The sequence below is a fragment of the Martes martes genome (assembly GCF_963455335.1).
Source record: "Martes martes genome assembly, chromosome: 7".
In the NCBI taxonomy this organism is placed as follows: Eukaryota; Metazoa; Chordata; class Mammalia; order Carnivora; family Mustelidae; genus Martes; species Martes martes.
The window spans coordinates 103961232-103988521 of record NC_137894.1 but is presented as its reverse complement, the minus strand read 5'-3'; the positions used below and the strand labels follow the sequence as shown (position 1 = coordinate 103988521).

At 36.2% G+C, this 27290-nt stretch overlaps 1 protein-coding gene across 2 annotated transcripts in view; it reads right to left on the bottom strand.

Annotated features, from left to right (window-relative positions):
• ARID4A (AT-rich interaction domain 4A) overlaps positions 1 to 27290 on the bottom strand; it is a 64945-nt gene that overhangs the window by 13091 nt on the left and 24564 nt on the right. The window contains exons 12-19 of one of the 2 annotated variants that reach the window (XM_080809651.1): positions 16542 to 16614; positions 15245 to 15339; positions 14994 to 15091; positions 14222 to 14453; positions 10240 to 10490; positions 7384 to 7581; positions 3084 to 3168; positions 2074 to 2275 (exon numbers count right to left, since the gene is read on the bottom strand). In XM_080809651.1, coding sequence (XP_080665777.1) covers positions 2074 to 2275; positions 3084 to 3168; positions 7384 to 7581; positions 10240 to 10490; positions 14222 to 14453; positions 14994 to 15091; positions 15245 to 15339; positions 16542 to 16614 — 1234 coding nt within the window. The remainder of the gene's footprint in view (positions 1 to 2073; positions 2276 to 3083; positions 3169 to 7383; positions 7582 to 10239; positions 10491 to 14221; positions 14454 to 14993; positions 15092 to 15244; positions 15340 to 16541; positions 16615 to 27290) is intronic. The other variant, XM_080809652.1, reaches the window with a different exon arrangement.

Below are 27290 nucleotides of genomic sequence, written 5' to 3'. Positions count from 1 at the left end.
CTTGGTTTTGGCTCAGATCATGATCTGGGGGTTGTGAGACTGAGCCCCACATCGGGCTCAACACTCAGCAGGGATTCTGCTTAGGATTCTCTCTCTCCCTCTGCCCCTCACCCCTGTGCTGACTCTCTAAAATAAATAAATAAATGTTAAATTAAAAAAAAGAAAAAGAAAAATCAAAGGACTAGTACTGAAATTAGATTAAGTTAATACATTAAGTGGTTTGATCTGAGATCTAATAGGTACTGATTAATAAATGTGATGGGCATTTTGTGTCCCTAGAAAGAATTATGTAACCTAATTCTGAAAAGAGGAGATGTACAAAATGAGCAATTTGAATTCCCAAAAATTTAGATGTTCTTCTGATTAAAAGACATAAAAGTATAGGCAAGCAAACTTTTTTTTTAAGATTTTATTTATTTATTAGAGAGAGAGAAAGAGCTAGAAAGCACAAGCAGCAGGCAGAGGAAGAAGTAGGCTCCCTGCTGAGCAGAGCCCAACACAGGGCTGGATCCCAGGACCCTGGGATCATGACCTGAGCCGAAGGCAGACACTTAACTAACTGAGCCACCCAGGTGCCCCTAGTCAAGCTACCTTCTTGCAAAAGAAATCATTCTCATTAAGTTAAAGAATATTTTTAAGTAATAAATTAGGGCTGTAAGGAGCTATAAAATATATTTATTTTATAATAAATTATTTTTTAAAATAATAAATTAGGCTGTAAGGAACTACAAAACATAAAAATTCTGCCCACATGGTGGTCATATTATAAACAAGTTCAAAAAGGCAAACCTAAACGTATTTTTTTAAGTGAAAAGGTATAAGGTTTTGTGATTTTATCATATTCGAAATTTAGAATCCATTTGTTCTCATGTTAAAAGAAGTTACATCTAGGGCGCCTGGGTGGCTCAGTGGGTTACGCCTCTGCCTTCGGCTCAGGTCATGATCTCAGGGTCCTGGGATCGAGTCCCGCATCGGGCTCTCTGCTCAGCAGGGAGCCTGCTTCCCCCCCCCCCTCTCTGCCTCTCTGCCTACTTGTGATCTCTCTGTCAAATAAATAAATAAAATCTTTAAAAAAAAAAAAAAAGAAGTTACATCTAGGAGTTGAGCAAGACTAAGACTACTATGTTTATAGTTTTGTAGTTTCTACACTGCACAAGAGCATGCTATCTAAGGACACCTTACACTTTGTGGGTATCTAGCATTTGTGTATTATGACAACTTCCCAGCAGATGGCAGTAAGGAGGTATGATCATATCCTTCTCTATTTTACACACAAACACTGTATGATCAAATGGCAATCTTGAAGTTCAGAATACCTTTTTTCTTGAAGGGAGGGAAAATTTTATATAAGACCACTATTTAACATTTTAAATTACATGGGAAAGCACACAAAGGAAGAAAAGTGAGGGTAAAGTTAAAAACAAAATAGAATATATTCACCTATACTCATCACAAAATGCCTATATTGCATTAGTTTGTGCTTTTTGAAAACTTTGGTCTCAGCTTTGTTGAAATATCCTAGGTGAACAGCACTGAGTTATGAGAAACACTGGTGCACGTCTGAAAGACAGTGCAGCACAGAGTAGGATGCATGACTTGTCAACCCATCTTCTTTTAAAATAGAATATTCTGGGGCACCTGGGTGGCTCAGTTGTTAAGTATCTTCCTTCGGCTCGGGTCATGATCCCAGAGTCCTGGGATGGAGCCCCGCGTTGGGCTCCCTGCTCAGCAGGAAGCCTGCTTCTCCCTCTCCCTCTCCCTCTCCCATTCCCCACTCCTTGTATTCCTTCTCTCTCTGTCTCTGTCAAATAAATAAATCTTTTAAAAAAATAAAATGAAATAAAATTAGAATATTCCTACAATACTGATAAGTATTCCCAAATTAAAATAAAACCACTAAATTTTAAATAAACATGATATACTAAAATAAAGATTTTCTTCAAGTCAAATTTTGTAGTGTAAATTATATGAGATTAAAAACTTAGATGACTTTCTATGAATCTCACACACAAGTTAAGTTTTATTATTTATATTATTGATTTTTTTAAATCAACGATCCTCAAAATCGAGCACCTTCCATTCCATTTGACAGAGGTGAGCTGTCTGGCATATTGCTGCGAGCACTTCTGGTACCTGATTTTCCTTCACTGTTTGGAGTCTTAGACAAACCATACGGCATGTTCGATGAAAGTGTAGATTTTAAAGGAGGTCGTCCACGTTTTGACTTCTGCCTCTCCTCATCCCTCTTTTCATCCTTTTCGCTGTCTTCTTTATTCTGGGTAACAACAACAAAATGTATGAAAAAGGCCAGTGCCTTAGAAAAAATAAACATTCTATTTCTCCAAGGAGGACCATAACTCAAAAAGGTTACATATTTTATATGTCAACTCTTAATTTGTGCTTATAGAAACATTAAAAGCAAGTTGTTTTCTAACACAGTTTGTATTTATATGAATATGATAGTCTACAGTTTGCAACACTGCATTGTGAAAGCCAGAGTCCATGCATTAGATGCACAACTACTCAGCACTTTCCTCGCCTCATTCCTTACTTCTCCCTGAGCACCAGAAAGATATCCCCATTAAACAAACAAAACACTAGGTGAATCTCTACAGCAAAGGCTGAAAATCGAGGGTGTGGTTTTAAGTACAACTAGCCAGTAGGTATGTGTTTTAAAATCTCGTATTAGCTTTCAAGACAGTGACTTAAAAAAATCCTAAAATCTGGCAACCCTGAGTCTACCTCCCACAGGAGACTGGTGAGTTCCACCCTCCCTTGGTGAGGAAAATGTCCTCTTTTTTGTCACTATCAACCCTGCTTTACCCTTTTTCTGTATAGCCCCTATAGACATTTGAGTTTGAAGCCTATACCCTAAGGGGTCCCTGGTTTTTATCTTTCCTGAAACAGTGTGATAATGTGTTTACATTTTTGTTCTTTTAGGTTCTGGGTTTTAAGAGAGAAAATCACAACTACCTTAAAAGAATCAAGATGATTATCACAATGAGAAAACAAGATTTATAGAAAACAGTACAATATAAATAATACCTATATTTATCATAAAGGATATGACTCTATATACATACTTTTGCTTTTTTCTTCTGTTTTTTCTTTGGTCCACCTTTGTCTAAAGGCCAGATTATCCTGTCAGCCTTCACCCATTCATCATACCTTAAAACAAAGAAAAAAATTAAAACTTCACAATACCTTATTTGAATGTATGCGCCAAATAATACAACAGTGAGAAAACTAAAGAGTCTGGTTCTGGTGTTGGCAGAAACGTGAAGAGCACAGGGGCTGGCTTGCTTGTAACGTGTGCCAGCTTGTGCTGGGTGCTTTGTTGACTCGCCACCAACCGCTGAAGGCAAGAGAATGTCTTAGGGTAAACAAGGTCAGAGGAAGAGCTAGGTGGGCAAACTCTACAGATTCACAACTGAACTGCTCTTCTTTTCCACAACTGTATTTTTGTTTCCCACATATCTGAGCTTAATGCAATACGCATGTGCTATACTGCCGTTCACTCTATTGACTGAATAATGCAAAGAGAAATCAGGTGAATTCCCATTTGTAATATGATCAGTTCCAGGTTTATTTATAAAGTCCTTGTCAACTCTCTTTTCCTCTCAGAACTCTATAGCCTCCAGTATTTCTAGGGAAATTTTATTCTGAACTATGTCACCTCTAAAATTCTGGAAAAAAAAATTTTAAGATTTTATTTATTTATCTATTTGGGAGAGAGAGAGCATGAGGGGGGGAGGTCAGAGGGAGAAGCAGACTTCCCGCTGAGCAGGGAGCCCAACTCAGGACTCAATCCTGGGACTCCAGGATTATGACCTGAGGCGAAGGCAGTCGCCCAACCATCTAAGCACCCAGCTGCCCTAAACTCTGAAAATTTTTATAGAGATATTTCATTTCCTTTATCCAAGTTTATCTGTTTAGCTCAAATTGAAAACTCATTTCCCCTATACCTTTTTCCAAAATATTAACATCACTTTTAAATTTCAACATGGTCCAAGTTACTAATCAGGGGCAAATAAGAAATTAAACTTTGTAGAACTAAATACCAGTTCTTCCATTATGTAAACATATAGGTATTCATAGAGCTCGATCAAAATCTAAAATCTGAACATTTAAGCAAAAAAATACTACAGGCAGTTCTTGTTTTGAACTCCACTGTGTTAATGAATAACATCCTCATGCTTTGTAACCCAGGTACCATGGTGCTGGGCAAAGTAAGGACATAGTTCCAATATCCACATTTTGGTAGACTCAGGCCCATGATTATCTCTTCTACGGTTTGAATACCATCTCTTCCTGGACTAACCCAATTATTTTCATTTTTCCAGGTATTCTGACCTCATTTAGAAATACTCACTCATTTGGACATTTACTGAGGGCCTACCAGCATCCCAGGCACTGTATGAGGAAATATGTAAAGAATAATAGAGAAGAGGAGGAAGGTCCTTCCTCTCTGCAACTTGCAGTATGGTGTGAAAGACAGACAGTAAAACCAAATATAGTCTGGTAAACGCAGTAAGAGGGCTATTTGTGTGTCTGGTCCGGGGCTAACGAAGGAGTAAATGCCCAATTCCAAAATTCCACAGGACATATTAGACAAGCAAGAAGCACAGATCTAATCAAGAGTACACTGGGTCCGGGCCATACTGGCCTGGTCACCACAGTATGTCATGTAGGTACTCCAGCATGAATAGTGTCAACCAAGGGTGATCCCAGAATTTCTCAACTACAGACCAGAACTTCCCTCACAGCTGCACATGCTACCACTGTGTTGTAGAAATCCAACTGGATTCTCTAAGAACTACAGTGATTCTGTTTCAATAAGCAGACCAGAATGATACTAGCTTTTAAGAGTACAGAAGGACAATGAAAAACCACAGACCATGTGAGTAGCTAGTTGACAAGATAATCAACTAGGGAGAATGTAAGCAGAAATAAAATGACTGTTGAGAAAAGTCACATAGTAAAACATTAAAAAAATAAGCACAAGGATGGGGGACATTCTAGAAAGGGGACATTCTAGAAAGCAGAACAGAAGAATAGACTCACACAGAGGGTAAGAGTAGATGGCAAGGAACTGAACAGAAGCAGAGGAAAAATGAAGGTTATCCTGTGCTACAACTGCAAAGGCAGTGACTCAGGGCTGACAAAATGCTCCCCCCTCATTCAACAATACATGCATACAAAAGAACAATCTCAGAGATGGACGAAAGAGTTTGCATAGAATTGCTGAATCATGTTGTGTGCCTGAAACTAGTATGTCATTGTACGTCAACTATAAACATTCAATAGTAAACATTTTTTTTTTAATTACAAAAGTTTCAGGGCACCTGGATGGCTCAGTCGGCTGAGTGTCTGACTCTTGATTTTGGCTCAGGTCATGATCTCAGGGTTGTGAGATCAAAGTCCACCCTCAACCAGGTTCCAAACTCAGAGGGAGTCTGCTTGAGATTCTCTCTCCCTCCGTCCTCCCCTTGCTCGTGCTCTTGATCTCTCCCTAAAATAAGTCAATAAACTCTTCTAAAAATTTTAAAAAGTTTGTTCCTAGTATTGGCAGAAGTGTGAAGGGCATGGGCTGGTTTGAGAACCTTTTTTTTTTTTTTTTTAAGATTTTTATTTATTTATTTGACAGACAGAGATCACAAGCAGACAGAGAGAGAGGGGGAAGCAGGCTCCCTGCTGAGCAGAGAGCCCAATGCGGGGCTCGATCCCAGGACCCTGAGACCATGACCTGAGCCAAAGGCAGAGGCCCAACCCACTGAGCCACCCAGGCGTCCCTGGTTTGAGAACTCTTAAAGTTTTATATGGTATTCATTAAACCCATATTCTTAAAATGATGCAAAATGAAAGAAACCTAACTCTCCCTCACTGTAGAAAACAGGGACGTCTGGGTGGCTCAGTCACTTGAGCATATGCTGTCAGCTCAGGTCATGATCCCAGGATCCTAGGTTGGAGCCCCACGTTGGGCTCCCTGCTCAGTGGGGAGCCTGTTTCTCCCTCTCCCTCTGCTGCTCCCCCTCTCACTCTTTCTCTGCCCCCCCCAAAAAAAGCCTTAAAAAAAAAGTCAACATTTATTGAGCATTTACTATATGACACACACTGTTTTAAACACTTTGTATATTAAAACAGGTGGTAAGCACTATTTTTCACATCTCTATAAAATATGTACTTCATCTTCCCCAATTTAGAGGTGAGAGAACTGACACATAACACACTTCCAATATGCAGGGAAACCTTAAAGCACATTGGCTCCAAGCAAAGACAGGGGAAGCAGGATATTAAACACAAGACTTTCCAAAAGAGAAAGAAAAGTAGTCCCTGACATTCAGAAACTGGCCTAGTACTATCAGCCACAGAGCTGATCTAGCACTTAGTCAGGTCCTGTTGAACAACAATTTCACAGAAGAGCAACATCAGACAAGTCTGCTCCATGACCATGATGGAACAAGACAAAAACATGACTTCGTAATAGTTAGTATCTAAATACAGGAAAAAAAGGAACATTGTCCAAGCCACAAAAATGATCTTCATCCTTGTCTTGAATGGCTTGCTGCTTCTTTACCAATTACAACACTAACCTTGGTCTAGTCTTCTCTTCTTTTAAATAAGATTTATTAAGATGACCAGAATTATCACCACTTCCTGACCATGTCCAATCCAGAGCAAAGCCCACACTCCCTAAACCCTCTCCAAATTACCTAACAAGCTCAAATCTGAGTCTTTTCTAATCTTTATTTTTAAGATTTTGTTTATTTGAGAGAGGGAGAGTGCACAAAGGATGGAGAGGCACAGGGAGAGGGAGAAGCAGATTCCTTGATGAGTGGGGAGCCTGACATGGGGCTTGATCCCAGGACCCTGGATCATGACCTGAGCCACTCAGGTGCCTCATCTAGTTAAATCAACCTATTTAGAATTATTACAATGCTTGATACAAACTTCATTTTGAATAAATGTTATAAACAAACCACCTGCACTGCTGAGGGCTTCAGGCCTGCCTCCCCGCCCATGTCCTAAAGGATGTTTCCACATAATCCTGGGCTACTGCTGTTCCCAGAGGCGGTGCCCTAGACTTTCATTAATTCATCTAACACCCTCTTACTGAGATGCCCTACGGTATCCCATACTCTCTGTTCTCTCACTGCAAATGAGGAATAAATCCAACCTATTCAACCATAGATAGGATCCTGGTGGGGTGGAAGTACTGACATAGCTAGTAAAGCAGTGGGGATGTTGAGAGTTTTGGAGAATTCAGATAAAAGGTGTGCTTTATAAATACCTATGTACCATTTGGTTTAGTCCACAACATTAAACATCTTTTTTAACCATGGAAAGAAATTGCAATAGTAAGAACACAGATTTCTTGCTTACCTGACGTTCCATCCATAATAATGTACCAAGTATAAAACTTCTCCATCATCAATTTCAGTGCTTTTAATACTGGCTTCATAGATTTTCTGCGTTTTCCCTCGACCATATTTTACTTTCACTTTGGTTCCTGTTAGGCAGGGTTCCATGTCTTCCTCATCTTCCTCCCCTTCAGAGTCACATTTGCTTTCAGTTTCTTCCCTGCGGCAAGTTAATAACATTGATAATGCTACTAATTTAATGGAGAACAAACTTAATACATGCTAAAAGAATCCAACATGTAGAATAGTCAAAACCTAAGTATTACCTTAATAACGTGTCAGTGGAGGAGGAGAAGAAGGAGGAGAAGGAGAAGATTTTTATGGACTACCTACTAGGAATTTACTTATTATGTAAAGGTGCACTGTACCACAAGTAAATCTGTATTTCTTAAAGGCCAATCAGTAATCACAGTTAATGATGATATAGAGTCTGATTAATCACTTTTGATAAAACAGAGAAGATCCATATCCTTTGAAAAAGTCTTTAGTATTCATACTCCAGTGCCACCTTATTATGTGAAAATTATCTAGCTTGTAACTTCCTGCAACTGTCTTAAATCTACTCTACCCAATTTGGAATGGTTCTTCGAAACTGTTTTAGTGAGCAGAATAATGAACAAGGGCTATCTACCTGAGTAATTACCTTTTAAATTAGTTTACATTTTGAAGGTTACTCTACCCTAACAAAGAAACAATAGATATTTGAATATTAGGTCACTTGTTGAAACTGTGAGATACCACCAGAACAAAGCTTTGTGTATCTTGTATTGATTTCTATGTGTTTTTACTCCTGTTCATCAGCCTTTCATTATTTCAAATAATCAGGTAGAAAAGAGACTGACATGGGAGGTCCAACAATATTTTAAATATCTTTACAAACAAAACATTCTGTATTAACCCTGATAAGGATTCCAAAGAGATTTGCACCAAAGATCTTTCTAGTGTCATAAGAGTTTTAAATGCTTCAGAGGAGGGGCACCTGGGTGGCTCAGTGGGTTAAGCCGCTGCCTTCGGCTCGGGTCATGATCTCAGGGTCCTGGGATCGAGTCCCGCATCGGGCTCTCTGCTCAGCGGGGAGCCTGCTTCCCCGTCCCCCCGCCTGCCTCTCTGTCTACTTGTGATCTCTCTCTGTCAAATAAATAAATAAAATCTTTAAAAAAAAAAATAAATAAATAAATAAATAAATAAATGCTTCAGAGGAGGTACTGTGCTGTAACAAACACAGGGCACTAATTTGGGGACCACTAGGGGAACTGACATGAAGAAGCTTTTCAATCCCATTTGCCCTAGGAATGTTTTATCTCGAAGGACAACTTCCAAATTATATCCTGATAATGTAATTTCAAAATACTAAGAAACTACTTCAAACAGAAATCTCTACAGATTTAAAAAAAAATCTCCTGTTTCTATGATTCCTGTTAAAGAATGAGAATACAGACTATGTTTTTCTATCTATTCAATCTTTAATAAAAGGGAATACTGTTCTTCATATTCAAGTCTGTGAAACTCTAAAATAAGTATCTGTTCCGTTTACATATCAACTATAAATACATTTTGTATTTACATGTGTTATGTGTTTTATGTATTATGTACATATAACATGTATTTTGAGGTTTATTTTTAACAAAACTTCAAACTATAATAAAGCCCTACTTTTCAAATGGTTCACCTTTGCTTAAATTTATTGTCCAAATGTCTGAAATACTACACTCACATCATTATATTCAACTCCAATTATCTCCTCCCAGCTTTCCTAAAACTAATCCTACTACAGCAGTTTATTTACTAACCTAATTCACACGTAATTGTGATATCTCTTGTACCTGTTTTTACTGGTTCATAAAATTACCTCTTCCCCTCACCAATCATTCCTACCTGATTTTCCAAATATTTTCTCAATGGTTAATTTTCAACTGGGTGTCAGCCACTAGTTGGATGCAGCAGGCTACCTTTCCCCCATTTTGTTTAACAACTCAAATTTCTAGAAAATTTATCATCATATAATGTAATAATTGAAAAGTAGCTATGGAGAAGAGCTTATGTTACAAGAACATGTGTTATGCTGTTGTTGCTGAATTAAAATTCATTTTTTAGTAGCATATAAAAATTAGTAAATCCATTTGACAACACAGAAATGGCCAACTAAACACAGTCGGACATTACTTCAATCTAGCTGGACTGCCTGATCTTTGGTTATCTTTAAGTCAGTTCAGTCCATACATGTATAATACATGGGAAAAAAAAAATACCAACACTCAACAGCAAACAGGATGGACATTAAAAAAACTGAAATTTATTGGTGTGATGTGGGGCAGGAATGTATTTTCCAAACTAGAATCAGGGGTGCATGCCACTTATTCCAATACAATAACTTGAAAAAGAAAAATGTCTTAGATCAAGCTAACACACAGAAACATCTGCTAGTACTGTGCACCCATGTGTTTGTTAGCTTTCCCACATTGTACCTTTTTTAAAATGGAATTTTTGCTGTCGCTGTTTCCTCTTGTCCACTTCCTCCATTTTTCTCCAGCTCCCTTCCCTGCTGTCAACTGCAGGACCTTTCTTTTGACTGGGTGGCGCAGCCTTCTTTGAGGCCACTGTTTAGGGCACAAGTGCTATTAAAATGGTGCGACCAGTATATTCTCCAATTCCGAAAGGCGATACACATCATCTTCACAATGTGTCTCACCTTCATTAGACAAGAGGAATGGAAGTCCCAATAAGAAAACATTCCCTCAAACCTGAATCTCTAAGCAGGAACAGAGCGCTGCTGTACCCCAGACAGGTGCTTCTGGAGAACAAATATAAGATAATGTACCTCTCTTGGCTTTTCTCTTCCTCTTCATCTGAGTCTTTATCAGAATCCTCCTGCTTTTTAATTTTCTTCTCCTTTTGCTTTGGTGTGTTTTTTCTCCCCAGTAGTAGTTCATTTTCTTTTTTCTCTGCGGTTTCATAGTCATCGACTACATCCTTATTTTCTGTATCATTGTCTTTTAATTTGTCTTCTGTTTTCTCTTCTTCAATTTCTTTTTTAATAGAATGTGCATCTCGAGCTATTCTCCTTCGTCCCTAGTAAGAAAGGGGTAAAAGCTTTAAAATAGCTATCATGACAAACAAAGGGGGAAAAAGAAGAAAATGCTTCTTTTTCTTAAACCTTCACAGCAATGAGTAGTCGTCTCTCTGGCTTGAGACATGACAATGACAATCCATCAACCCTTGTGTACTTTTCCTTTCAACCCATGTAAATTACTTAATTCTGTCCATGTCTATGATCCTTGGATACATACTACAGAAAAAACAAAAATTTCCTTCATCCACTACATTATTTTACCTCAGTTTTATTATCTCTTGACTATAATGATTTTTTTTAATTGAAGTATAGTTGACATACAATGTTATATAAATTTCAGGTGTACAACACAGTGATTTGACGATTATATACATTATGCAGTGCTTACCATAAGTGTGGTTACCATCTGTCACCAGTCATCGCAATATTACTGACTATATTTCCTATGCTATACTTTTCATTCCTGTGATTTTTATAACTCTTAGTTTATGCCTCTTAATCCCTCTGTATTCATGAGTGTTTGTTCATTTGTTTTTAGATTCCACATATATGTATTTATTTATCCTTGTAGATTTATTTCACTTGGCATTATTTTATCCCATTTTTAGTATTTCTTGACTTTAGTGAAAGTTCTAAAATAATTAAATATCAATGACACAAGTTAACAATAATTTTAAAAAATAATAAACCGGCCCCCTAAATTATGGACTCTTCTAAATTATGACTCTTCAAAAGCTCTGTGATCTCTGATTTTCCATTTTTAAAATAAAATTTACATTATCACGTTCTATGTGACTACATTTTAAAAGAACTGAATTGGGGCACCGGGATGACTCAGTCGGTTGGGTGTCCAACCCTTGATTTTGGCTCAGGTCATGACCTCAGGGTTGTGACTGAGCCCCTGCATCAGACTCTGCACTGGGTGTGGAGCCTGCTTGAGATTCTCTCTCCCTTTCCCTCTGCTTACTCCTCAACCCCTGTACTCTTGCTCTCTCTCTCTAAAGAAAATAAAAATAAAATAAATTTTTTTAAAATGGAAGGACTAAAACTGCATCAGTGGCCAACAAGTGAGCTGATTTCTTTGAATGAGTATCTGGAGAGCTCACTGGGCCAGCAGTAACTTATTCTCCCCCCAAGAAGATTTCATCTAGCCTCCTGCATGCTCAACTGACCATGAAACTGGTAAGCCATTTCATTCTCTCCTAAATTCTCCCTCAAGTTCACCTCCTCACACTGACAGAGTTCCCCTCTACCTGGAATAAAGTAAGAACATAAAAGGGGCCAACAACTTAAGGAGCACTAGACTACATTACAATTAATATCTCAGTAAAACAAATGTTTCCCCTTGTTTCTATGCGCTATTTAAACTTCAAAGTTAGAAAAAACATGTGTTTTTCTCATCACAAAGAACTAGAATATAAGTCCCATGAAGGCGGAGACTGTCTTCTTCACTTCTATATCCTATGCATAGAGCAGCTGTTCTTTAAGTACTTGTAGGTAAATGAATGAAAACAACTGCTATCTATCAGACTTTAGGCCTATATACCTTTGTCCCAGAAATCCCACTTTTATTTTATTTTTAAAGTTTATTTATTTATTTATTTAAGTAATCTCAAAACACGGGGATTGAACTCACAACCCCAAGATCAAGAGTCTCATTCTTGGGGCGCCTAGGTGGCTCAGTGGATTGAGCCACTGCCTTCGGCTCAGGTCGTGGTCTCAGGGTCCTGGGATCGAGCCCCGCATCGGACTCTCTGCTCAGCGGGGAGCCTGCTTCCCCTTCTCTCTGCCTGCCTCTCTGCCTACTTGTGATCTCTCTATCTGTCAAATAAATAAATAAAAATCTTAAAAAAAAAAAAAAAAAGTCTCATTCTCTTCTGACTCAAGCAGCCAGGCATCCCAGAAATCCCATTCTTAGGATTCTGCCCCCTATATTCAGACAAATGAGGAGGGATTTTTACAAGGGTATCTTTTGCAGCACTTTTTGTAATCGTAAAAAATTTAGGAGAAAATCTTAAAGAAGGTAAATTTATGGTACATCCATACTATGTAGTACTCTGCAGGTATTTTTTGTAAGATGAGGAACATCTTTAATAACAAGAAAGTATGTCCAAAATACATGTAATGGGGGATATTATTCAGTCTTAAAAAGGAAGGAAATTATGACACATACACGGATTGTACCTGGAAGACATACTGAGTGAAATAAACTAGTCAAAAAAGGATCAAACAGGGGCACCTGGGTGGCTCAGTGGGTTAAGCCTCTGCCTTCGGCTCAGGTCAATGATCACAGGGTCCTGGGATCAAACCCCGCATCAGGATCTCTGCTCAGCAGGGAGCCTGCTTCCCTGTCTCTCCCTGCCTGCCTCTCTGCCTACCTGTGATCTTACTCTGTCAAGTAAATAAATAAAATCTTAAAAAAAAAAAAAAAGATGAAACAGTAAGATTCCACATATCAGAGATACCTACAGTCATCAAATTCATAGAGACAGAAAGTAGAATGGTGGCTGCCACAAGCTGGGATGGGAGGTTACTGTTTAATGTCTAGTTTCAGTTTTGCAAGACGAAAAAGGTACTGGAGATAGACAGTGGTGATGAGTGCGCAACATATGAGCATAGTTAAGCCACTGAACTGTACATTTAAAAATCAATGATGTATATTATGTGTATTTACCACAAACTTTTAAATTAAAAATAAAAATTAAAGAAATGAAACAAACCATTTGAATGTTTCATTAAATTCACTAGAAGATTCTACTTACTAGATGAGGGTTAAAATGGACAGTTTGAAAAAATGGTTTCTAAGCACCAAAAAGAGGAATTTCATCTCCTCTTTCACTAAATATGATTTCACTCAAAAATAAGATGTAACAGTAACTGAACTCCTTTGATAGTGTGATAAATTTTTCCTTCTAAAATTTGATAAGTCCTACCACATAGACACCATTCGACAACAATCAAAATAGTGGATAACAATGTCCACAAAGGACTTATATACTAATGGAGAAGAAGAGCGGAGTTAGAAGATTAAAGCAGTGTGCCTGTGACTAGAAAATAAGACAAAGTATAAAAAACTGCCACAAGAAATGTATGTGCAGTGTGCTGCAGGTAACAGAGAAAGAAAAGATCCCACCCAGCTGGAGGCACAAGTATTACAAGGAGGAGATTCATGCACTCTACAACTATTTAGTAAGTCCTTCCTTGTAAATCAAGCACTATTGGCAATGCCTGGGACCTGTCAATGAACAGAATAAACGCTAATCCCTGCCCTCATGCAGTACGATTCTGGTGCAGACCAGGGTAAAAGAAACAAATATAAAAAGAATATAAAGTAAGTTACAGATAAAAAGAGCAACATTAGAGGGATTGCAAATACCAAAGAGAGGCGGTAGGCTACAAGTTTAGATAACGTTACCAGGATAAGCTTCAGTGAGGTGACTTTTTAGCAAGACTTGAAGGAAGTACATATGTGAGACTGACCCCAGATGAGAATGACTTCAACAGACATAAACAGAAAACAATAGGAGGAATGGTTTTCTCAGCTAGAAGAAATAATATGAGCTATGTTTAGAAAAAAATAGCCACACTAGTCTGCCTAAAGCACAACTCAATACTGAAAAATAAAGTAGGTTAATTGGACCATTTTTTGTGTATATCTGAAAATGTCCATAATAAAAAATTATAAGTAATGTTTAAAATAAAGCAGGTAAAACTAATGTTAACTACTTACTCTTGGAGATTTTAATTCTATTTCTTCTCTTTCACTTTCACTGTTTGAATCAATATTTTCCTCAGGTTCACTCTTCACTTCTACTAAAGGCATTTCTTGATCTACTTTTAGAGCCTCTTCCATTGATTCTTCTAAGTCTTTTTTTTCCTCTTTTACTTTTGGTTCATGATGGTGAACAGTTCTGAACTGAATATTTGCAGAACGGCAGTATTCCTCAAAACCATAGAGATACCTAAAGAAACGATATTTCATTTTAGGAAATCCTAGTCTTTACATTTAACTTGAATACTGTATTATTACACACACACAGATTTTTAAAAAGTAAAACTCAAGACTTTTTTTTTAAAGTACTTTTCCTATGTGACTAATTTCTCAGTGTTTATACAGGTTATCAACAGAAATACTGATCATAAAATTTCTTCCTGAAAAATCTGCACCTGTGATAACTGAACATAGCTATCACAGTTTTGATATGAAGGCTATTTCACCATAAGCAATATAGCTCTATAACATGTATCACCATATCAGATTATTAACACTGCTGCATCATCCCTCACTTTGAAAAGGAAATCAGGACAATACAGAAAATGGAGTAAAGCAGACCTGGTTCAATGAAATAACATTCAGTCACATGTATCTAGTAACCTAAACCTTTTTATATACTTTCTCTAACTTCAATGTTCTTTGATGTGTTCTTGTTTAACTGTTAACAAATTAAATGGAAAATATTCCTGTAATATGTATTCTTTGATGAATAAACTATACTACTTACTTTCTATAAGCAGTTTTTACATTGTAGGAAGCAGCTGAATTCAAAATAGGAATGCCAAGGTCCATATAAATTTGCTTCCATACAGCACCACTATCAATCTGGAAAATTAAGTTTTTATTTGTTAACATTTACAAAGGGAAATAATCTTTACACTAATATTCTAGGTTCATTAAGAAAATGTGCTTATTACCTACAGTGCATATAACAGTGCAACATTAGATAATTTAACTTTTCATTACATCCTTACTTACATTATCACATCCGCCTTGATGATAAACCAGTCTAAAGAGTTTGAAGAGATTGAGATCTTTATAGCCCAAAACAGGTGGTTTGTTGATTGGAGTACCTTTTTAACATGAAGGCAGAAATAAAATTTTTATTCAAAGGGAAAATGCTATTACAGGCTATCAATACAAAGCTTTCCAACTTCTAATTTCCCAAGTTTTATTAATCAGAAGCATATATTTAAAGAACCCTAAATTATTTAAGACAATACAAAATATTCTCTATATTCTTTATTCAGCATTGTGATAATCTTTAGATTTATCTCTATGATTACTAAAAACACATCTCTCACAACTAATAAAATCACCTGTCACTGAACTGGGTAGAACTAAATCCTTCAACTACAAGGCGTAGCCAACAATGCTGCTGGTTCAAGAAGTCTGGGCAAGAACATACATAATGGAAAGGGTACAATATAGGGTATGCATCCATTTTCACTGCTTGAACACAAACATTAAGACTGTTAGCAGTAATCTGAAGGATGATTTCTCAAAGTCACAGAATTCCTAGGACTAATTTATTAGAGGATTTTCCAGGACTTATGTAAAGTCAAAAAGTAGAATAATTTATAACGGCTGTATTTCTTTTAACTGTATTAGAAATCCTATTCTTGGAGCACCTGGGTGGCTCAGTTGGTTAAGTGTCTGCCTTTGGCTCAGGTCATGACCCCAGGGTCGTGGGACTGAGCCCCAAGTTGGGCTCCCTGCTCAGCAAGGAGTCTGCTTCTCCCTCTCCCTCTGCCGCTTTGCCTGCTCATTCTCTCTCACTCTCTAATAAATGAATAAAATCTTAAAAAAAAAAAAGGAAAGAAGAAGAAATCCTATTATATTTAGATAGGAACTGATCTCCTATTTTGTTTCATTTGTTGAGATCCAGGATCAGGCTATTTTACTTGCTGCAAAGACTGCACCAGTAACTAAATGGGTATGTAGATTAATACTACTATTGTTCCCTTTCCTTTACTGAAATATGATTATAACAATTTTCGGTTTTCTAAGTCTCAAGTAGACTTAAGTATAATTATACCTTACAACTTTCACATATATTTCTGTTCAAAATAAGTATTAATAGTTGTTTTTATTCCAAATATTTATTTTCAACTCTGATTCTTAAGGCTTTACACTTAAAATCCAAATCCATATACCTATGACTCTAATGAAAATAATGCATAAACCTAGAATGTTAAAAAAAAAAAAAACAAAAACACCTAGAATGTTAAACTGTAAAAGAAATGACTACTTTTAAATAAAGAGCATAAAATACCTCTGTCTTCCATAAACTTATAAAGCTGTTGGAGGAAGTTGTCCCTCTCTTCAGGATCAAGTTCTTCCTCAGGCTGTAAAAGTAAAGTATATAAATACAAAGAACAATGAATAGGGTGAGATACAGTCTTCTTTTTTTAATTTATTGTTGTTGTTGTTGATGAACACAATATAGAGGAATTTTATTAAGCTGGAAAATATGAATTTCCTCCAAATGCTACAATGCTAGACTTTAAGTCATATTTTTATAGAGCTGATTTGATACAACTGTCAAAATACACAATCTCTACCCTTTACCCATCTACCATTCTAACCCTACCCCTGAATATCAACACAGAGACTAAGAGTAGCCATGAAGAAAGGTTCAGGAATCAGTAAAAGTGTTTTCACTTTATTTGGTTTAGTTTTTTTTTTTAACCCATCAAAATAGCATGTGGCCCACAAAAATATATTGATAAGCACAATAATTACAAACATATTTATTATTTAAAAATAACCCACATAACTTGTACCTCTGGGGCTAATACATTATATGTTTATAAAAAAATTTTTTATATAAAAAAATAAATGAAAGCAAAAAAAAAAACCCACATATAAATGTTAAAATTTGTTACTGTTGAATGAATATAAACTAGAGGTTACAAAGTCACACGGCAAAGTTTTTTTTGTTTGGATAGCATAGTGGTTTAAAGATGTTTATATAATTTCATTTTGTCTCAGGCCCCACCATCCCTTCTTGTATCACATTAGCCTGCTTTTCTCATTTACCCTTCTTGCACAGCCTCTGTAAAAAAGACTTTGCAAGCCCTGAAAAAAAAATGAAAATTATTTCTTAAGGAAGGAAACTAGATTCATAACCACAAATTCATTCCTGGGGATGGGAAATCAATGGAAACACTCATGTAAAAAAAAAAACAAACCAAACAAACAAAAACTACTCTCTCTGCAAGTACCTATCTAAGTGTTAATCATACTAATTATATAAATCTAATGATTTCTTCTTATAATGTCAAAGTCTTGGCTCTAGTCAAACAAACAGACCATGGGTTTCAATAAAATATTCCCTTTCCTGATTGACTACTTCTAAACAAATACTTGGGAAAATTCTTACTTAAAATTTAACAATACTATGGAGAAGGAGAAACAAAACAACATATTTTGTCCACATAAATTATTATAATTTAATTTCAGAGTACTGCTTTTCTGTGTTCCAAAAGAAGAATTCAGATTTTTGTCTTTCAAAGCCATAATAAAAGCAAAATTAACTATCAGCCAATAGAGTATTCACCGTCCAGAGGGCAACAGGTCCTTTAAAATTACGTATTAAGAATTTTAATTATTAAAATACAGCAGCCAGAGTCAATGAACACGCAGTTTATTAAAATATATAATTTAAAAAACCATGAGGCAATCAAGGGAAAGAGAATAAAATCTTTTAGTACATTCATTCAGAATGATTTACAGCACTGGAGTACTTTGAGTTTTAACAAATACAAAGAAACTAAGTCAAAGTTCTAAGCCTCACAAATTAGCAATATGGAGTCAACAGGGGTCATTACCAAATGTTGCAATCAAAAGATGGCAATTTTTTCCCCTTGTGAATTTAAAAAGTCTTGCTTTTGCAAGGTAATTAGAACAACGACCAATGAGTTAACTCAAAAAAGAAAAAAATAATCCACTAGCCCAAGAACCATTTCAAATATTATTTCAAATATTATTTTTAAAGACTTCTGGTATGGGGCAGGGGAGACACGTTATGCCAGACCACCCTTATGCTTTGCTTCTCCCTCATAATCACAATAGTTTCCCTTCAGACCAATACCTCATTTCCAGTAGTTATGATCTTGCAGAATTCAAATAAAGCCACTGTATCCAATATACATAAAAAAGTATTTTTTCAAAAGGCACTGACTTGAAATCAAAACAAGTTAAGAAAAAAAAACAAAAACAAAAAATGAACCCATCAACTGCAAATTAGGTATTAAGGTTGTACCAAACATTTCATAAATTCTTACTAAGTTTTATAGATAAAAATTGGTGTTTTAAATATATTTGATTTTAAAGTTAGTGGATGTCCGGGGAACCTGGGTGGCTCAGTTGGCTAAGCATCCAACTCTTGATTTCGGCTCATGTCATGATCTCCGGGTCCTGGGATCAAGCCCCATTTCAGGTTCTGCAGTCAGTGGGGAGTCTCCCTAAGATCCACCCCCCAACCCCACCCCAGGCCCCGCACACTTGTGCGCTTACGCTCTCCAATAAATAAATAAACCTTTAAAAATAAAAGTAGATGTCCAAGAATGTATTAAGTTCAATGAAAAATTATGGCCATAAATTTCTGAGTTCCGGTGCAATTACCAGATGTAAAAATAAGACTTAAATAAATAAGGAATTCTGCTTATAAATAAATACCTGCTTGAGAAGAATTTTCCACAAGAAAAAAGATGATAGGAACACCTTTTAAAATTTATCCGATGGTCATTGCAAAAATTAAAACTGCTTAATTTCTTACAATAACTAATTCTTCACAATCTTTTTTTTTTTTGCAAACAGCTGTGTTATTAGTCACCTTGGACTAAAACTGCATATGCTAGAAAACGCCTCCAACTGGAAGAATCTGCCTTTATGGCTTTTTTATGGGGGCTCATGTTTGCTCTTATGGTGTACTTTCTCTGTTCATGGTATTTTTAAATGCAAAGTTCTCTATTTTTAAAGATTTCTTTTTTTTTTTTAAGTAATCTCTATGCCCAACGTGGGGCTCAAAGATCAAGATCAAGATCAAGAGTTGCATGCTCTACTGACTGAGCCAGCCAGGTGTCCCTGTTCGTGGTACCTTCATACCCATGGCATCTCTCTCCTAGTCAATAACCAGAAGGTGTTCCATTCTTAAAGGGCTTTAGAGTAAGAGAAGCTTGTAATAATGAGAGGTAAAATCCACTAGACTGCTGATATGCCTTCTTCCTTTCATTCAGTCAAGTATGTGAAGAGGAATTATGTACCCAGTAAAATGCCAGGATGGAGAACAGGATTAAGGATATGGAAGAAGGATGAACAAGATCATAATTTTAAGAAAATTTATCATTTTATTTAGCATCAATATATACTACCTAGTGTTATGTATGTAGTTGTGCATCTATCTATATATATTAGTAAATTATGAATTTTCTGACTTTGGAAACTGTATCTTCAAATTCACTTCGGACATTTATTGATGGCAACCGTGAGTCAGGGAAGAATATACAAAAGTACTGTGTTTAAAATGAGAAGACATACTTTCTACTTTTGACCCTCTGAGTCTAGCAGAGGATGCAGCAATGAAAAACAAGCCAACGTAATACAACATTAAAAGTGTCACAAAATACATAAAAGAATACAGGATGGGGTCAGCGGTTCTGCTGGAGACAGAGTGATAGTGGTTATACTAGGGAAAGCCTCCAAATGTGAAGAGTAGACAGCTCAGGAGCTAGAGCAAACAGCATGAACAGGAGGCCAGCAAAGGCAGGCTGTGATTAAGAAAGCACTTTTTCATAATATGCTAGAGGATCAGAACTGGAATCTGAGAGAGCTGAAGAGGAATTATATTAGATTTGTGTTTTAAAAGCTCTCTGCCAATAATGAGCTTGATGGATTGGAAGGGGAAGGAAAGCGACTTCAAGAATCCACAAGGAAGAGGATCAACGCTTGGATTAGTCTTGCTCTCTGCTGATGGAAGGATGACCCCCTACTCCAGAAGGAGAAAGAGAGAGAGGAGTAAATGCTGAGATTCTTTTTAAGTCTCAGTTACTCATGTTTATAATCTTGAAGGTTCCCACACATTGTAAGGGCTCGAAAGGTTAAAGACATGCCTACTTTACCCACAATTTTATCACCAGGGATTGGCATTTAGTTAAGACATTCTGTTAGTATGTGAATGAAAACAATGTTTGTGAAAATAAACTGGGGAGATTTTCTTAGATCACTTTACATTTGCTGAGTTTCAGAGCTAGCATTAATGATAATATAAATGCAACGGGGGTCCGAGAAAAGAAACAATAAGAATGGCTGAGGATGGGGGGCACCTAGCTGTACTCTGCAGAACCAAGCACCACGAGAAGCACAACCAAAGAGGCAACTCGGCAGCTGCCCCTGGGCTGGGGGACGGGCACGAAAGAAGCAGTCACACCAACAGCTGCTCATGCTTTTACTGTAGCCAACTTTAAGACTGGAACATACCAAATAGCCATACTGATTTTTTTAAAACCATGCAATAAATGCTAGAACAATTTATGACTGGGGTGAATGCATAGAACATTTATAGGTCATACTGAACCTTAACTCAAGTAGAGCTGCTATTTGTTCCTTCAGAGAAATCTTGGATTCTATGTAGATTCTTGTTGGATTCTCTAAATCTCAGCTGTTTTATATCACTGAGTTTTTTCGACCTTCCTTTTATTTGCCCTACTATATTTAATCCTGTTTAAAGGAATGGGCAACAGAAGAGTGATACTTAATGAAATATACCTGAAAACTCAACAAACAGTTTCCGAGCAAAATCTAAAGGTGTGTATATGGGAAGGTGGGGTGTTAAAAAAGGTTACATATTGCTGGAGAATAGTGGCAGGGAGAATTGAAAGTGGGCACAGGTCAAACCATGAAGTGCCAAACTAATAAGGGGCTACAATAAAAGACCTAATCTTCATCCCATTGGTGCTGAGGCCATTAAAGGGTTTCTAGCAGGAACTTTGTGAAGAATGGATTGGAGGGGAAAAGACCTATCAGAAGACACCTGAAATAATTGGGACAAGATACAAAGGAAGAGGAGTATCAGTCAAGAACCTTTATTGCAAGTGGCAGAAAAGTATCCCAAAGTAGCTTAAGCCAAAAAGAATTAATTTAAAAGCTCACAAAATTATGTAAGGAAATGAGATTGCCTATAGAAAAAAGAAAGCATATATTATGAAGGGAAGGTAGATAACTTATCCCGGGGTTTCTTCCAAAGTGAACTTTCTGGAGCCTTACAACAAATCTTCCAACACTTTGTTTCAAATAGCAGTATGTTAGGATAATTGCATGGTCCACACTCGTTCATTTATTCAGAAACTGTTTAATGAAGGCTTAATTTTAGCCAAGTTCTGAGGTAGTTGATGGATATGTATATTGGTGGGAAAAGGAAAAGACTAAAACAAACAAAAAACCTGACATCCACTGTTTTCATAGACCTTACAATGGAGAGAAGAGAAAAAAATTTTAAAGGTCTGTGAAAACTTCTACACCTCCATTTCATCACTCATAAAAAATCCTGTTGTGAGGATTCAGTAAACAATCTTTAAAAGTCACTAAGTCTCCAAAACTAAGCTGAGAACATTATTTGGTGTGGGGATCTTTACCTGTTTCTATCTCCTACAAAAGCTAAATATTTTAATTGTGGTACAACGAAAGCCACATCTTACTGATGACATATGCTCTGGCATAACATATATTTTCTTGTCCTAACACCCCAGTGAAATATAACAAATGAGAATCTAAATTTAGAAAGAAAACTTAGAGGCGCCTGGGTGGCTCAGTTGTTAAGCGTCTGCCTTCAGCTTAGGTCATGATCCCAGGGTCCTAGGATCCAGCCCTACGTTGGGCTCCCTGTTCAGCAGGGAGCCTGCTTCTCCCTCTCCCCTTACTTGTGCTCTCTCTGCCAAATAAATTTTTAAAAATTTTTTAAAAAGAAAGAAAAGAAAACTTAAACTGAAAACTTAAATTAAAAAAAGAAAAAAAAAACCCGTAACATTAAGTCTGGTAACTCTGGTGATCCATTAGTCAAAATGACTCCCCCTAGACTACAGTAAAGCCCTGTGCAACAAGTAGAATTCTAAATTGTCCAGAAAGTTATCATATGTAAAAATTACCAGTTGACAATATAGATTTTAGAGGAAAGGAAACGGAGAAAATTCACAATCTTAATAGGCATTGATCATTTAGGATAAGGGCTAAAAGCCTGACAGCACTGTATTAAAAAACTACCATAATTACATCTTGAGTAAATATGAAGGTAAGTAATGTCCAGTATACTACTTTTAGAAAGAGGTGACATTACGCAAAGTTTTAGAAGTATTTCAATATAAAAGAATAAATACTACTACTTCTATGCCCTAAAATCAATTTATTCCAAGAGAATCACACTGAGATTTCTCATTTTAAAAAATCTGCTTAGGTTCAGTGCAGAGAAAAGACTGGAGGAGGCCAGCAGGGACATGGGAAGGTTACCACTGCAGTAGTGCAGGTAAAGGAGAACAGTGCTTGGACTAAGGTGGGAGAGAGTAGAAACAGGGAAGTGGGTAACCCTGAAAGCTATCAAGTAACAGAAGAAAGATTTGGTGTCTCATTGGTTAGAAGGGCAAGAGTGGGAAGATTAAGGTGACTGCCATGTATCTGGTTTGGATAATTGGTGGATCACGCTTCTATTCAAATAAATTAGGGACAACCATGAGAAGGACCAGTTTCAGGGGGAAAACCAAAACAGTTATTGTACACGTTGAGTTTGAGTTCTTACAAAATAAGCCTCGTTAGCAGTTAATATAAGTGTGGGGCTAAGAAGAGACATGTTTGATGTACATATAGATTTGGAGTCACTGTTATCATTTAGTTAGGAAGTAAACTAGAAAAAAAGTGTAATATGGATGTCAGGTGACTGAAGAAGGTAGGCATGTCAAAAATGCTGAATATTGCTAAGGAGTCAAATGAGATCATGATAAAAATTTTTTGGATTTAGTACAGAAAATTTGTTGAAGGTCACTGGTTGTTTTAGCTGAGGTGGAGTACAAGACACACTACAGCAAATGAAGAGTTAACAGGAGGTTGGGAAATATAACATTGGATGTAACTGAGTAATCTGGTTATAAGGGCCAGGATGGAGGACAGTATCTGGAGGGGATGTCAGAAGGCTGGGAGAGACGGAAGCATATTCTTAAAAGCTGATGAGAAGGAAACAACAGAATAGGTTAAAGATTCTGGAAAGAAGTGATAGTTCATAATTTAAGATAAGAAAAAAGAGAATAAGACCCAGAGCATAAACCAAGGGACTCATCATATAGAAGAGAGCAACATATCGTCAACTGTACTTCAGGGAAGGAGAACAGGCAAGTGAAGTGTAGTGTATGCTCCCAGCTGGATATTCCTAGTTTCTTTCTGAAGTTGGAGTGGACTGGGGCAGGGTTGGAGGACATAGTGATTTGATTATAGAAACTGGGAACTGACTAATGGTGTTGAAGGCTCAACAAAAGTTGGTAGTCATAAAATTTACAGTGGTATCATTCTTTCCTGCTGTGTACACTGAAACAGAAAATTTCAGGGAATACATAAGATGGCATGATACATTCATCACGTGGTAAGACACTTTTTTAATTTCGCTGAACAGTTCAACAGCCATCTGCGTAAAACAAATTATTATAGGACTCTTGTATTATATCAGACTTGACTAAGACTAATCATTTTCCCCCTACATGAAAAGGTACACACATTCTAATCATCAAGCTATGCTTTGGATATTATCACATCTAAGGCTTTATATTCAGTCAACCCTCTTCCATGCTACCACAACTATGAAATAATTTGATTTGAGAAGCGACTTTTTGTAAATACATAAAAATAAAGCTACAATTGTGTGTACAACTGTGCAATCCTCATTAATCTGATTAAGCGAACCTAATTTCCTTGGTCTTACACTGATTCTGTAAGGAAAGGTCTTGCTAAACACATTAGGACATTTTTGTTTGCTTGTCCAATAGGCTAAACTTCAAGACTTTTGCAAATAAGTTATTATATTTGAATGAAAGTTAAAATCTCAATTATTCATTGAAAATTGACTTTACAGAATCTGCTTAGAAACATGACTGACAGCTGGAGTTACTAGATATACCTAAAATGCTAATATTACCTTTAAATTTTTCTTTAATTTTTATTGATTTAGCATTAATTTTCCTGGGTTATCAAGCATTTACTGTAGGTTTTTACTCAATGTGATCTTGAAAGGTCACTAATAAATGCCTTTACAAGGTAACATAAATACAAATAACACTTGATTTACATATAAGAAAAAATTCCAGTTTCCATAAATAAAAAAACAAAAGCACTCTGATTTTTATAATAGTGGAATTTAATCCTAGTCAACAGATATAATAGTGATTCCCCAGAAAATTCAAAGATTGGAGAAATGGGTGTCCGTACTTCTAAACAAAAAAAAGAGCATCTCTTATAAAAATGCACTAAATTCTTATATTCATTACTAAATATGAAATTAGAAGAGATTTTTCTAAGGGCCCAACACATAAGGCTATGTATAGCAAACTAAAAGGACATAAGGGCTGCAACTAGTCAAATCCCCCTAAATGTCTTCACCTATTCACTTTATCCTTAGACAACTCTCCTACATTCATCCAAAGTGAACATAAGGAATCAATGAATAACTTATGAATAAACACAATTACTTACGTTTACATGGACTTTTCAATTTCAAAGCTCAAAAGGAAATCAGTGTTATCTTTTCTAATAAAAAATTTTCCTAACAAAAGACATTTAAGTAATGCCTACAAAAATATTCTCCAGGGCTTTTTTTCTCAATATTAATTATCAATAGGTTAAAATTTACAGTCCTCAATATAGATTGGACCTACTCCCTGTCAGACTCTCAGGTCTTTTCCTACCCAGTAACAGTATGAAACATATTTCCTGTATTCCAATCCTGAACTACAAATGCTTCGGAATTCGAAATAATATTAAGTAAAAAAGATGCTCCTCCACATAAAGCCATGAATCTCAAATCTTATTTAGGCTATTTTAGGGTATTCAAAGCATTAAACATGAAAACAATGTCCACCATCCATAAACACTGCAGAAGTATCTAACACTTGTATGATTCTACTGCATAAAATTTAGAAACATCAAATGACAAGCTAAAGTCCTGTTATGGTGGCTTACACAATGTTAAAGAGCTTTTTTATCATTATAAAGCAACAATAAATTCTCATGAAAAGCATAGCATTACTACATTTCAGGAAGAATATGATCTACAATGTAATACAACAGCTTAGCCTCACCTATGTGGTAAAGGCCTGTAATGACTAAGCCAGGTAGGCCCTGGCTTATCAGACTTTAATTAATTTTATACCAGACCGACTTTTTTTCCTTTGTTATAATATAGACTAAACTGCTTTTTAGTTTATCAATACATTAAATTTTTAAAAATTACTGTGCAAGACAAATTAGAATGATTCAGCAACTAAATCTTAAATCCAAGGGCAAGAAATGCAGCTGATTTTTTTTTCTAAAGCAACCAAAATCTCACTCAAGAAATCTACCTCTATGGCCAGAAAAAAAGAGGAATTAGTTCCTGTCAAGTAATTCAATAAAGTAGATGCTATGAAATTGGCCATCTGGAAAATAATTTAACAGACAACTCAGTGCCTAAATGTGGTAATTCTACTTTTATTTTTCAGTAGATGAAAAGCATTCTTTTCCACTTAATTTTAACAGGTTCATAATTTAAGTAACACATTTTAAGAAGATACTATCCTTTACAAAGGTCCTTACCTTTTTAAATTTCTTTACTTATTACCTGCAAACAATAGGTAACAGAGCTTGCCTTTGCTCTTCATTCCTTTTTACTAACATTTACTAACAGCTTGAATAAAATGCTGTGATTTTTATGAAATTAATAGCTGTAATAAGAACACTATTTACTATTTACTATTTTATAGCCATCTTTTCCAATCTTACTACAAAGCTCTTTTAACTCTCTTTGTTTAAAATTTCAGGGTTTGCTTTTTGGGGGGTGGGGAGTAAAGAAAATGCATTCTAAAAGGGACTCCAATTAAAAGTATTAGCAAAAATAAACTAATCTTTTTTCAATCTTTGTCAATATCAGATCCTAACTAATGCTAATTCTTAAAAAAAAAAAAAAAAAGCAAAACCAGACTGCAACAGTTCACACCCTGAAAATGTGGCCTATTTTATCCTGAAAACATATAATCTATAAATAAATACAGATAAAATACAAAAATCACATTTAATATTTAGACTTTAAATCCTGAATTCTGCCAAACTGTCTCATTATCATTTTCATTTCAAAATCTATCTTATGTTTCAGAAAAATAGCCTTCATCCTCTGATATTCTAAAAATAGACTCCTACTGTCCCTTTTACAAGAAACAATTACGCTTGGTTATGAGCCCTACCATTATTAGCCACATCATCAACACCTAAAATTCTTATCTAACCCCGTTTTTGGCAATCAAAATGGTAACTAAATATATTTTAGAAAAAAAATCTTACCTATATGCTGCATTTTCTTTCAAATGCAAAATGGTTAGATTCCCCTTCTACTTAATCAGTACAGTGTCTGAACATTTTTCAGTCTGACTTGCAAATATTTGCTTTCCCTCTTAGGGCATAGCATCCGCAGGGTTATACAGCACTACTTACATTCTCTTCCACATAAAAATCAGACATTACATGAAAGGAAAAGAAAGACAGCCCATTTCAAAGCATCTGGCAAACCTCCATTGGCAACCTGCCAAGCCTCTGCTAAACCTTCCTGTCTTTCCGAGCATGCTCACTTAAAACCAACAGCACGTTACTATGGCAACTCTGTAGGCAGCCTGTAAGTATGAACCGCCATTCTGATTTCAGAGTGCAAAAAACCAAATACTGCAGGGGAAGTAAAAGGAAAGAAATATCACATACTCATCATCACATACAAGTATACTCATTTTATTTCATAAATTCATAA